This window comes from Squalius cephalus (genome assembly GCF_949319135.1).
Source record: "Squalius cephalus genome assembly, chromosome: 11".
In the NCBI taxonomy this organism is placed as follows: Eukaryota; Metazoa; Chordata; class Actinopteri; order Cypriniformes; family Leuciscidae; genus Squalius; species Squalius cephalus.
The window spans coordinates 662,508-676,851 of NC_137132.1; the positions used below are offsets into that span (position 1 = coordinate 662,508).

Below are 14,344 nucleotides of genomic sequence, written 5' to 3' on the forward strand. Positions count from 1 at the left end.
TCATGCCTTTGCTTTATGTTTGATCATGTTTTGGAATAAAAGTTGTGCTTGGGTTCTCAACAAACTTGCCATCAGTGGAAATCATTACAGAATACTCGACCAAACATGGACCCAGCAATTTATCTCTTCCGCCCCAGCCAAGGTGACCGTCCAATTGAGGATTACGTGAGGGAGTTTTATGAACTTTGCCATGGGGTGGATTTTGGTGATGGTGTTTTAAAGGACATGTTCCACCATGGACTTGATGAGCATATTTACTACCTCATGCCTGCCAATACCCCTCACTGCACTGTGGTGCAGTATATGGACTTTGCTCTTTTGTTGATTGGCTCGTCATTTACTGTGGGCTTTGCAGATGAGGAGCCCCGCAAACCCACAGTATCCTCTCAGCAGGAGCTTCACGTCAGCCCTGCTGAGCCTGAGCTTCACGTCAGTCCTGCCAAGCCTTAGCTTCACATCAAGCCTGCCAAGCCAGAGACTGTTCACGTCATGCCTGCCGAGCGTCATGCCAGAGTCTCGTCCTGAGATGGCCGCTGCCACGCCAGAGTCTCGCCCCAAGAAAATTTTGGGGAGGGGCAGTAGGTACCTGATTAAGGCCTCAGAAGCCGTGCCGCCCTGGCCCCCTGAACTGTTGGCGCCGCCCTGGCCCATTGCTATGCCGGCACCGCACTGGCTTCCTGCGTTGCTGGCTCTGCCCTGGTCCCCTGCACTGCCGGCTCTGCCCTGGTCCTCTGCACTGCCGGCTCTGTACAGGCTTCCTGCACTGCCAGGTCCGCCCATGCTCCACGGCCCAGGCCCACCAGTGCCATGTCCTGGTCCTGTTCCCCTGCACAGGCCTGGCCCTCCATCCCTCCCCCAAGATCGCCTCCACTCCACCACCCTCACACACTTTGTGAGGGTGGTGGAGTGAACTATTGTTTTTTTATTTTTTTGGGCATTGAGCCGCCCATAGAGGGGGGGCTATGTCACGTTTTGGGTTTTGTTTCTTGTTTCTTGTTTCTGTGTCTTGTCATGCGATTCCCTGTTTGTCATGTGATCCTGCCATGTATCTTGTCATTGGTTAATCATCTGATCATTGTTCACAGGTATTCCTTGTGAAAGGAAAAAAAGTGTTTTTATAATTTACTTTGTTTTATTGTTACGAGAAATGACCCGCACGAAATGTGAATCATTTTCCATAATTTTGCGAGCAACTGGTGATAAAGAAGACTGATGATGAGACATTAATCTAATTTATTTTCTTAATACTTCTCTTGTGGCCCATAGTGAAAAAATGCATATTTTCATGAATCACTAAGTATTTTGTGTTAAACAAGTTGTCTTGGAAATGAGAAGCAAGCTAATCCAATCTTTTATCCTCACAGCACATCAGTTATGCAGTGATGCACTATGAAATTACTGTAATAAACTGTAATATTTACTTAATGATAAAAGTACCCTAATAATAACAACAATAATTTAATATGTTAATAAATTATTTAATAATTTAATATTTAACTCTGATCTCTAAGTTTCTCTTTGTTCATAATGTTACTTACTGATCATTTCTGTCTCCAATTAATCTGTTCAGGTTAAATTCCTGCAGTGTCTCCTCTGAGGACAACAACACAAAAACTAAAGCTGACCACTGAGACGAGGAGAGTTTCACAGCACGTAATCCTCCATACGTATGAGGTTCAGCTTCGTTCACTAGAGAAAGATCACCCAGTTCATTCAGACAGTGAAACAGATTGATGTATTTATCTGGAGAGGGATTCCCACTGATCTTTTCTTTAATATAGTCAACCGTTTTCTCATTGTTGTGAGAGCTGTTTGCTGTCTGTGTCTTTAGTTCTTTTAAGAGACTCTGATTAGACTTCACTGACAGACCCAGAAGGAAACGAAGGAAAAGGTCCAGATGCCCATTTTTACTGTCTAAAGCCTCATCCACAGCTCTCTGATGGAGATCAGATAGGGAAACTTTGTCACCATTAGTTGGTTTGGTAATCTGGTCAAACACATTGATGTTATTGTTGATAAAGGAGAGATGCACATATAGAGCTGCTAGATGTTCCTGAATGCTCAGATGAACAAAGCAGAAGACTTTCCCCTGATACAAGCCCAACTCCTCTCTGAAGATCTGAGTGCACAATCCTGAGTAAACTGATGCTTCTGCCACATCAATGCCACACTCTCTCAGGTCTTCCTCATAGAAGATCAGGTTGCCTTTCACAAGCTGCCGATAAGCCAGTTTCCCCAGTTTGACAATCATGTCTTCATCTTTCACTTTCTTCTCATAGTCCTTCTCATGTTTGATGTTGGTCTGAATGATCAGGAAGTGTGTGTACATTTGAGTGAGAGTCTTGGGAATCTCTCCACTCTCTGCTTCACTCAACATCTTCTCTAGAACAGTGGCTGAGATCCAGCAGAACACTGGGATGTTGCACATAATAAAGAGGCTCCTTGATGACTTCAGGTGTGAGATGATACTGTCGGCCAGACTCTGATCACTGATTCTCTTCCTGAAGTATTCCTCCTTCTGTGTGTCACTGAAGCCTCGTACCAGTGTCACTCGATGGACACACTCAGAGGGGACGAGATCCGCTGCTGCTGGTCTGGAGGTGATCCAGATGAGAGCAGAGGGAAGCAGATTCCCCACAATGAGGTTCGTCAGCAGCTCGTCCACTGAGGCTGATTGAGTCACATCACACAACCTCACATCGCTCTGAAAATCCAGAGACAGACGACACTCATCCAGACCATCAAAGATGAACAACACTTTATACTCATCACTGGATATGTCCATTTCTTTGGTTTCAGGTAAAAAGAGATGAAGAAGATCTGAAAGACTGAGTGTTTTGTCCTTCATCAAATTGAGCTCTCTGAAAGCAAGTGGAAATATGGGCTGGACGTCCTGATTCTCTTTCCCTTCAGCCCAGTCCAGGATGAACTTCTGCACAGAGACTGTTTTTCCAATGCCAGCGACTCCCTTTGTCAGCACAGTTCTGATGGGTTTGTCTTGTCCAGGTAAAGGTCTAAAGATGTCACTGCATTTGATCGGTGTGTCCTCAGTTTCTGCTCTCCTGGACTGTATCTCAATCTGTCTCACCTCATGCTCATTATTGATCTCTCCACTTCCACTCTCTGTGATGTAGAGCTCTGTGTAGATATCATTCAGAAGTGTTGGGTTTCCCTGCTTTGATATTCCCTCATACAAACACTCAAACTTCTGTCTCAGATTTGATCTCAATGTGTTGAGGACTTCAGCAGGTTTAGAGTCATGGCTGTAAAATTAAAATACCACATTATTACACAAGTCAGAGAAGTAAATAGCCATGAATTAAAACATGTGCTGTATTATGGGACACAGAACATCATTAGGGACTGTTCATTTTTTATTTAAGGGGCCACCGGAGGAGTTTTGAGATCTGTTGTCAAAAAAGACATGACCCTCCCTTCGCCAGCAATACATTTTTCTATGACCCTCCAAAATGATTGTGAAAAAAGGCATGACCCTCCCCGATAATTTATTGATTAGCCTACTTCTGTACTGGTTTGCGTTGGCAAAGATGTTCAGATAGCCATTGTTTTGTTTTTTTAAAACCATAAACTCTTGCTTTCTCATCTGTAACGATAGACCAAACCTACGATTCGGTTCGTATTACGATTTTTGCTCACGCGGTGTGACGCGTTCAACATGTGGGTGGCGCTGCCAACAAAGCATCTAAAAGCTGTCACAAAGAACCGGCAAAAGTAATGATTATTAATATGTCAAATATAGCAAGGAGACATTTTAATTGTTTATTAATAAACAAGTGTTTTCTGTGTTGACTGCAAAGATGAAGTTGACGATGCGTCGCGATCTTCTCAGAACGCGCCAGAGAGAAATGCACATTTCATAAGCAGAAAGCAGTCTGTTTTCCTTCGTTTTGAATTGTTCTGTTTAAAAGTAGACATTTCAAGCTTTCTATATATTTCTCAGGTCTGTGAGGCAAGTAGCATACCTTACGCTGAGTTTTGGTTCATTTATGAGACAAGAGTCCAGTTCACTCGCCCGCGCCTCCGTGTCATGATTATCTATTTTCTATATTTACTTCAAATCCAGATGAAACATTGATTAAAATTAAGATACAATTAATAAAAAAACGAAATTCACTTTAAAGAAAGGCTTTGTGCTTTCTGTTTGAGGTCTCTGTGAATTTTTTTAAGTCGCTTTCAGAGCAGTCATGTCCGTAATGGAGAACTGTCATGCCCGTAACATTTATTTTTATTTTTTTTTCACATAAATGCGAACACGAAAAATAAAATAAAAATAATATTTTATATCCTGTGGAGGCCGATCTTTATTCATCCGGTGGGTATATATCTTTTGGTTTGCAGTGTAATTTATAGAATTACTAAAAAATATTTTGCCACCTAAAAGTTAAAGATTTGTATTTCCCTCATATTAAATATAAAACGCATGTGTAGACTGATATTTTTCTAATGTCTTGACTCCTTTCAGACGTTTCAAAATATTGGTATTAAATGCATTTTCTGAGAATTTATATTTCAAGTTTTGACTGCAAATGTCACGTCCATAACACTGGAATCGCCCAATTTTAACGAATTTATCCTCAGCTAGTTTTTGTGGTGTAGGTCTACGTATTTTATTATGTTAACTTAAATAATACTAATAGTAATTTAAAGATGTGGTAGCCCTACATCTTACACATCGTGGAAACAAAATAAGAATGGAAACTAAAATATGGTAGTATCGCGCTACAGCGCACATTCTATCAGCAGTTCTGGCGCCTCAGTCCTACTGTAAAACTCGACGTACATTCACATCACACATGTTAATGCAGCGGTAGAGTTACACTCACAGGACACTGTGCACTTATTCGCAATCACAAAAGTTCATTATTTGCTCGTGCTTTAAAGCTTTGCCGGGTAAACATTTCATTGGCATTCTGTTCAGACATGATGCACTTTTTCTGAGCGCGTACTGAAGTGCGCGCGTACTGTCAAACAGCGCCAAACTGGATTTTTGTTGGGTCAGACCCATCTGATATCGAAGGGGGGCTGAAAACACGAGATCAACATGGAGCTAAATGGAAAAAAATAGCACCAAACAAGCCACTTTGAAATGTTGCTGTTTTCATGAATATAAAAGTTGGGTGACCCTCCCCCTAGACTAAAAAAAGTTGGATGACCCTCCCCTCAACAAAGAATAAAAAGACATGACCCTCCCCTATTTTCCTCCGGTGGCCCCTTCCATAAATACCGAACGGTCCCTTAGGTTTCTGAAATGTTTAAATTATTAAACATGTGTTTGAGTGTCGGTGATGTGAATTGCAGCATCTAAAATTAAACATCAACAACAAAAGTCCTGCATTTTACCTGAAACAAGGATACATGCTTTCATTAAAGTCTTGTGGTTTAATCACAGGCTTGTACACAGTTTTGTTTTTAACTGGTCTGGATAGAAGATTTGACCTTAAATCAGAATGAAGAGGGTAAAGAATCAGACACACTGATATTGATGTATTTGTGTCATTAACTGAGTAACAGACCAACAGCTTTTACAGTGTGTGAATGTATTAAAGGTGGGGTATGTCATTCTCTTTTTTTGTCCATTTTTTCAAAATCACTTGAAATCCTATTCCTAACCCACTTACAGCCACTGAGTTAGAAGCACTGAAATGAAAATTAAGCAATTTAATCATATGTGGAACGGGCATGACTCGAAAAACTCCAGCCAATCATTTCCAAGACCACCTAGAATCATTGGACAGTAAGTTTGTCAATCAAACGGTCGTACCATACCCCTCCCCCCTCCCTCCACATGGATGGGTGGAGTCAGGGCCAGTGTTGGAGGAAAGAAGGTAGGACCATTTGAGTTGTGTATTTTCAAAATCTGCCGGCCGTTTTGCAAATCCCATACCCTACCTTTAACAATACAATACATAGAGCTTTACACACGAGCACAATGATCATCATCAATAGACTGAAACTTGCAGGATTGAAACTCATTACACTTCTGTATATTAACAATTTCATCAAATACTATAAGCATAACTTTTATACAAATTATACACCTGAGATCAGACTGTTTGTTTCCACTCTTAAACTCTTCTGGCGTATCCATAGAGCAGTTACTCTTCATAGACACACATAGTCTTCTGCTGGACTGAACTAGTTTTCAAACTAAATAAAATAAAAAGTATACAGACTTATAAATGTTGTGCACTTTCACTGGAATCTTCTGTCTTAGGAAACACCAGGGAGTGTTTTTACACATTTGCTTTAACGTCTATAACTCAGCGTGTTTTGCAAATGTTTTGTCTTTGTGTGAAAATGCAATGATTAATGATGAGTCCAGGCAAAGAATTATGGGAACTGGAGTTCATGGCTGAGTGGCAAAGGTCAGATAAAAAGAGTGCCCTCTGGTGGTCAACATGGGCACACCAGCTGGTAACTGAGACAAGCTTTCAACAAACCAAACGAACTTCAACAAACTTTCTGAACCAGCAGTTAGAATAATCTGATTAATTTTACACCTATTACATTGTATAAAGGTGGAATAAAATATCAATTTACATTTACTTGATGTCATTGCTAGTAACAGACTGACTGACTGATAAATGTTGCTTTTAACTATAACTTTTATAGAAATGATAGGGGAGAGCGGGGCACAACCTAACACTTTTTTTCAGTTTGTGTAAATCCACTGGGGTTTAGAGTATTTATTTTTCCCCATTAATTTCACACAAGTCTAGTACAATTATGTGGTTTCGTTTCATTAATTCAGTGTATACTTTTTTCTTTATTTCCCCTGAAAGAATGGAAGTGAAATGTGACAACATTCCCCATAGGTGGGGCACATTGTAACATGACCATATAATATGACAGATTAAAATGTTATCTGATCTAATCAAAAAAGTATACAAGACAAACTAAAATATTTTGTCAATAAAATACATTAACTTTTTCATATAAAATAATTGTTGCTGTATATTAATAATAATTTCATAAAATATCAAATACTATAAGCATAACACAGAAATGATATACCTGAGATCAGACTGTGTGTCTCCACTCTTCAATTCTATTGGCGAATCCATAGACCAGTAACTCTTCATAGACACACAGCTGAACTCTGGGTTTGAGCTCTTCTGCTGGACTGAACTGGAACAGAGAAAAGATTCAGTTTAATCATTTAGATTACTGTGTTCATTCTTTATGATTGGAACCATATTAATATAAACACATTCATATTTCATAAAAAAAATCATGTTAGTTTAAAAAAAAAAAATATATATACAGTATATATATATATATATATATATATATATATATATATATATATATATATTTTTTTTTTTTTTTTTTTTTTTTTCTCTGTGATGTAACAATATTAATACAATATTTAACAGTGTTTGTTGAAAGTACCTGCGTCCTGGAGGAAAATCTCCATCTCTGGGTCCTTGTGAATCAGCCATGATGAAGATACAGGAGAATCTGATGAGTTTGATCTCCTCCACTGACTCTGGATGAAGAAACATTCACACACTAAATTAAATGATTAAATTGAACAACATTCATAATTTAGCAGAACATATCTGGAGTGTGGGAGAAAAGGATCATGTGACTGCGTTAACTCAAGCTCATGTTTACACATACACTCACCTAAAGGATTATTAGGAACACCATACTAATACTGTGTTTGACCCCCTTTCGCCTTCAGAACTGCCTTAATTCTACGTGGCATTGATTCAACAAGGTGCTGAAAGCATTCTTTAGAAATGTTGGCCCATATTGATAGGATAGCATCTTGCAGTTGATGGAGATTTGTGGGATGCACATCCAGGGCACGAAGCTCCCGTTCCACCACATCCCAAAGATGCTCTATTGGGTTGAGATCTGGTGACTGTGGGGGCCATTTTAGTACAGTGAACTCATTGTCATGTTCAAGAAACCAATTTGAAATGATTCGAGCTTTGTGACATGGTGCATTATCCTGCTGGAAGTAGCCATCAGAGGATGGGTACATGGTGGTCATAAAGGGATGGACATGGTCAGAAACAATGCTCAGGTAGTCCGTGGCATTTAAACGATGCCCAATTGGCACTAAGGGGCCTAAAGTGTGCCAAGAAAACATCCCCCACACCATTACACCACCACCACCAGCCTGCACAGTGGTAACAAGGCATGATGGATCCATGTTCTCATTCTGTTTACGCCAAATTCTGACTCTACCATCTGAATGTCTCAACAGAAATCGAGACTCATCAGACCAGGCAACATTTTTCCAGTCTTCAACTGTCCAATTTTGGTGAGCTCGTGCAAATTGTAGCCTCTTTTTCCTATTTGTAGTGGAGATGAGTGGTACCCGGTGGGGTCTTCTGCTGTTGTAGCCCATTCGCCTCAAGGTTGTGCGTGTTGTGGCTTCACAAATGCTTTGCTGCATACCTCGGTTGTAACAAGTGGTTATTTCAGTCAAAGTTGCTCTTCTATCAGCTTGAATCAGTCGGCCCATTCTCCTCTGACCTCTAGCATCAACAAGGCATTTTCGCCCACAGGACTGCCACATATTGGATGTTTTTCCCTTTTCACACCATTCTTTGTAAACCCTAGAAATGGTTGTGCGTGAAAATCCCAGTAACTAAGCAGATTGTGAAATACTCAGACCGGCCCGTCTGGCACCAACAACCATGCCACGCTCAAAATTGCTTAAATCACCTTTCTTTCCCATTCTGACATTCAGTTTGGAGTTCAGGAGATTGTCTTGACCAGGACCACACCCCTAAATGCGTTGAAGCAACTGCCATGTGATTGGTTGATTAGATAATTGCATTAATGAGAAATTGAACAGGTGTTCCTAATAATCCTTTAGGTGAGTGTATGCTGTTAAACTCCAAGAATCAGACATCATGACACACAAAAGAAACACTGAAGTGAAAGAAACCCTTTATTAAAAGGGTTTCATATAAACAATCATGTAAAATATCCTTCAGAGATTCATATTAATATGAGGATGTCAAACACATGAACACTCACCTTGATAAAACTTTTACAAGATACATGATCTCAAATCATCAAACATCATAAAGATAAAAGGAAATTCCTGCGTAAACGTTTTGATTAAACACTTTGATGCTCTGTTTTTCCGTATCGTATTGGTATTTTACCTGCTTAAAATGTAGAGGTACACTTACCATGTAACTTTTTTTGTTCAAAATTCATAAAATGTATACAATGAGTGAGTACATCATGAATCCATCTTCCTACCTGTGTTTTTGTATTATCCTAAATCACTATGGTACGCCTATAATACATGTTTATATTCGGACTATTTTAAACCGCTGCGGAGTAGCACAGTACCTGCGTGACTCGTCATATACATGAACAGAGTGAAGTAGATCCGGCTATAATGTTCTTCCGCAAGACGCAACAGTTTTTTTATTAACTGCTAGAGCGCCAAAAGTAGTTTAATACCTTTAAAATGATCTTAAAGGGCATATTGCAGGTGAGTACACAGTGAGCCAATGTATAGAAAAATAATGTAGGAACTTTAATTTTAAATATAAACATATGCTTATAAAACGCTATTTAGGCTTCTGGAGTCGTTTTTGTGAGAAAAATTTTACTTCTGCATTTGAAAACCGCCAAACAGGAAGTGACATAACGGGAGGGAGTGCAGTCAAAGTAAACAATAGGAAAGCAATGGATCGCAATGACAGTTCGGACGCTGAGGAAATTGTTGCCTAAATGTTTACTCGTATTATGGACCTCAGCCATATAATTATGAGCCTGCTAAGCGGCCAAGAGCAGGACAGGCCAGGATTAGACAAAACAAAAGTCAGAGGAGACACATTGAGTTGTGGTGTGAGGAGAACAGGGCAGGTGTCTTAGTGAGAGAACAGTGTTTATAGATATTTTCACATTAGCCGACGATATGTATAACACTACGCTCAGATATTCACAATATTGTACAGATTATTATCATATATAAGGCAATAGCAAAGCTAGTATTGGACGCTTACGGATCCGTGAGCAATGAGCATCATGTTTCCAGCCGGCGGCCGAACCACATGCTGACGATGGACCGGGCGACACGATGAAGGAGCTGTGATTGTGTCATATAACTCCATCATATCGCCGGGATTTTAATCATCCGGTCTATAGTGAACGCTATACACTACCGCATTTTTCAAAGCAGATGCAGAAGTGAAGTCCCGTCTCTTACCCTGCACAAAACGCACCCAGGCACGAAGGGAGGATAGCACCATCCTTTTTCTTGTTCAGAAACTTGTGGACCTCGATGTCCTGACAGTGACAGGCCATAATTCACAATAATTTACCACGACGATGATTAATTGAAATACAATAACCACCAAAAACACACTGAATCATGACCGCTTCTACTGAATACCACTCTACTCTGCCAGCAGCAGCTCTTCTTTGTTTTAGTAGCAGGGAATTCATGAGGAACTGCCAAGTCTGCTCTGAGCGAAGTACGCAGAGCCCGGCAAACGACTCCCTCTCATGACGTAATATGACGCAATGTTGAGAAAAAAAAAAGTTTTTTCAACATGGTCAAGGAAACTGTCACGTTTTCTACTAAATTTGTGCCCTTATGTCTTGCAATACAATTTTTAATCCTGCATTACCTTTTCATATGGTATTTTCATACAAGGTTATATATGAATTTTGAAGAAAAAAAACCTGCAATATGCCCTTTAATTTGTGTTCCGAAGATAAACGAATCCTGTTTCCCACTTTCTCCACAGATTCTAATGCTTATTAGAATTCTAATTCTAATTCTAATGTGCTAATGCTTTGAGAACATTATTAAAGACCTAATAACTTATGAACTTTCTATTGATGTCACTGAAAGAACGTTGGATCAGGACTTTGAGAGAACCTCACAAGCTAAAGTTTTTTTTTTTTTGTTATAAAGGTTTTTTTTTTTTGTGTGATAATTTTTTTACCATATATTTTTTCCTTTTGTTTATTCTTCAGTTTTGTTTAGATCCACTGCATTACACACACACAGTCACGTGTAGATGGATTTATAATATCTGTATTACTACATATAAGTCCATTATTATTTTTTATTAATATTTTATCATATTATTATATACCAAGTCATATTTAATTTCACTCATTCACTTCACCTTAAAAGCAAATATGATCCATGTGTCCCAGTGCACTGAAATATTTCATGAAAGTACTTACTGTCTTGACGTTTGTTCTTCGTTAATATATCATGTTTTCTCCTTCACGGCACAGCCTGAAAAACACCTTCAGTTGAACTGAACTTTGTGTTCAGAAAAGAGTATGTAGTCTAACATGTTTTTCTGGATTCAGTATGATCTACTCTGACAGGAGAGAGAAAATAAACACAGAACAGCATCAGTCCCTGAAAATCACATGAATCCTGTGGAAAAATTCTTATTCATGTTCACAAATCAAAACATATATATACTCTTTAAAATACAGGAAAGAAAATATAGAAAATAAAAACTTGTTTTGCCTACTACTATTATAACCATAAACATGAACTAAAATAAGAAAATTACCTTCAATATTAACCACAGCAGCAAGACAATGACCCTGAACATCAGACTGAAGAGTCACAACCTTCCTAGGGCAATTGTTAAGGCTTATGGCGCCACCTGCTGATCGATTAGAGTCATGACTGAACACAATTGTTAAGGCTTATGGCGACACCTGCTGATCGATTAGAGTCATGACTAAACACAATTGTTAAGGCTTATGGCGACTCCTGCTGATCGATTAGAGTCATGACTGAACACAATTGTTAAGGCTTATGGTGACACCTGCTGATCAATTAGAGCCATGACTAAACACAATTGTTAAGGCTTATGGCGACACCTGCTGATCGATTAGAGTCATGACTAAACACAATTGTTAAGGCTTATGGCAACTCCTGCTGATCGATTAGAGTCATGACTGAACACAATTGTTAAGGCTTATGGTGACACCTGCTGATCAATTAGAGCCATGACTAAACACAATTGTTAAGGCTTATGGCGACACATGCTGATCGATTAGAGCCATGACTAAACACAATTGTTAAGGCTTATGGCGACACCTGCTGATCGATTAGAGCCATGACTAAACACAATTGTTAAGGCTTATGGCGACTCCTGCTGATCGACTGGAGTCATGACTAAACACAATTGTTAAGGCTTACGGCGACTCCTGCTGATCGATTAGAGCCATGACTAAACACAATTGTTAAGGCTTATGGCGACACATGCTGATCGATTAGAGCCATGACTAAACACAATTGTTAAGGCTTATGGCGACACATGCTGATCGATTAGAGCCATGACTAAACACAATTGTTAAGGCTTATGGCGACACCTGCTGATCGATTAGAGTCATGACTAAACACAATTGTTAAGGCTTACGGCGACACCTGCTGATCAATTAGAGCCATGACTAAACACAATTGTTAAGGCTTATGGCGACACATGCTGATCGATTAGAGCCATGACTAAACACAATTGTTAAGGCTTATGGCGACACATGCTGATCGATTAGAGCCATGACTAAACACAATTGTTAAGGCTTATGGCGACACCTGCTGATCGATTAGAGTCATGACTGAACACAATTGTTAAGGCTTATGGCGACACATGCTGATCGATTAGAGCCATGACTAAACACAATTGTTAAGGCTTATGGCGACTCCTGCTGATCGACTGGAGTCATGACTAAACACAATTGTTAAGGCTTATGGCGACTCCTGCTGATCGATTAGAGTCATGACTGAACACAATTGTTAAGGCTTATGGTGACACCTGCTGATCAATTAGAGCCATGACTAAACACAATTGTTAAGGCTTATGGCGACACCTGCTGATCGATTAGAGTCATGACTAAACACAATTGTTAAGGCTTACGGCGACTCCTGCTGATCGATTAGAGTCATGACTAAACACAATTGTTTAGGCTTATGGCGACACATGCTGATCGACTGGAGTCATGACTAAACACAATTGTTAAGGCTTATGGTGACACATGCTGATCGATTAGAGCCATGACTAAACACAATTGTTAAGGCTTATGGCGACACCTGCTGATCGACTGGAGTCATGACTAAACACAATTGTTAAGGCTTATGGCGACACATGCTGATCGATTAGAGCCATGACTAAACACAATTGTTAAGGCTTACGGCGACTCCTGCTGATCGATTAGAGTCATGACTAAACACAATTGTTAAGGCTTATGGCGACACATGCTGATCGACTGGAGTCATGACTAAACACAATTGTTAAGGCTTATGGCGACACATGCTGATCGATTAGAGCCATGACTAAACACAATTGTTAAGGCTTATGGCGACACCTGCTGATCGATTAGAGCCATGACTAAACACAATTGTTAAGGCTTATGGCGACACATGCTGATCGACTGAAGCCATGACTAAACACAATTGTTAAGGCTTATGGTGACACATGCTGATCGATTAGAGCCATGACTAAACACAATTGTTAAGGCTTATGGCGACACCTGCTGATCGATTAGAGCCATGACTAAACACAATTGTTAAGGCTTATGGCGACACATGCTGATCGACTGAAGCCATGACTAAACACAATTGTTAAGGCTTATGGTGACACATGCTGATCGATTAGAGCCATGACTAAACACAATTGTTAAGGCTTATGGCGACACCTGCTGATCGATTAGAGCCATGACTAAACACAATTGTTAAGGCTTATGGCGACACATGCTGATCGACTGAAGCCATGACTAAACACAATTGTTAAGGCTTATGGCGACTCCTGCTGATCGATTAGAGCCATGACTAAACACAATTGTTAAGGCTTATGGCGACTCCTGCTGATCGATTAGAGCCATGACTGAACACAATTGTTAAGGCTTATGGCGACTCCTGCTGATCAACTGAAGTCATGACTAAACACAATTGTTAAGGCTTATGGCGACACCTGCTGATCAACTGAAGTCATGACTAAACACAATTGTTAAGGCTTATGGCGACACCTGCTGATCGATTAGAGCCATGACTAAACACAATTGTTAAGGCTTATGGCGACACCTGCTGATCAACTGAAGTCATGACTAAACACAATTGTTAAGGCTTATGGCGACTCCTGCTGATCAACTGAAGTCATGACTAAACACAATTGTTAAGGCTTATGGCGACACCTGCTGATCGATTAGAGCCATGACTAAACACAATTGTTAAGGCTTATGGCGACACCTGCTGATCGACTGGAGTCATGACTAAACACAATTGTTAAGGCTTATGGCGACACCTGCTGATCGATTAGAGCCATGACTAAACACAATTGTTAAGGCTTATGGCGACACCTGCTGA

At 39.9% G+C, this 14,344-nt stretch overlaps 1 protein-coding gene across 1 annotated transcript in view; it reads right to left on the reverse strand.

Moving 5' to 3' along the window:
• LOC307167260 (NLR family CARD domain-containing protein 3-like) overlaps positions 1-10,308 on the reverse strand; it is a gene marked incomplete at both ends in the record, with an annotated part of 36,735 nt that extends 26,427 nt beyond the window's left edge. The window contains 4 exons of the mRNA XM_079886248.1: positions 1,539-3,263; positions 7,036-7,149; positions 7,414-7,510; positions 10,227-10,308. Of these exons, the coding sequence (XP_079742374.1) occupies positions 1,539-3,263; positions 7,036-7,149; positions 7,414-7,510; positions 10,227-10,308 (2,018 nt within the window). The remainder of the gene's footprint in view (positions 1-1,538; positions 3,264-7,035; positions 7,150-7,413; positions 7,511-10,226) is intronic.
• Between the last annotated feature and the right edge of the window lie 4,036 nt (positions 10,309-14,344).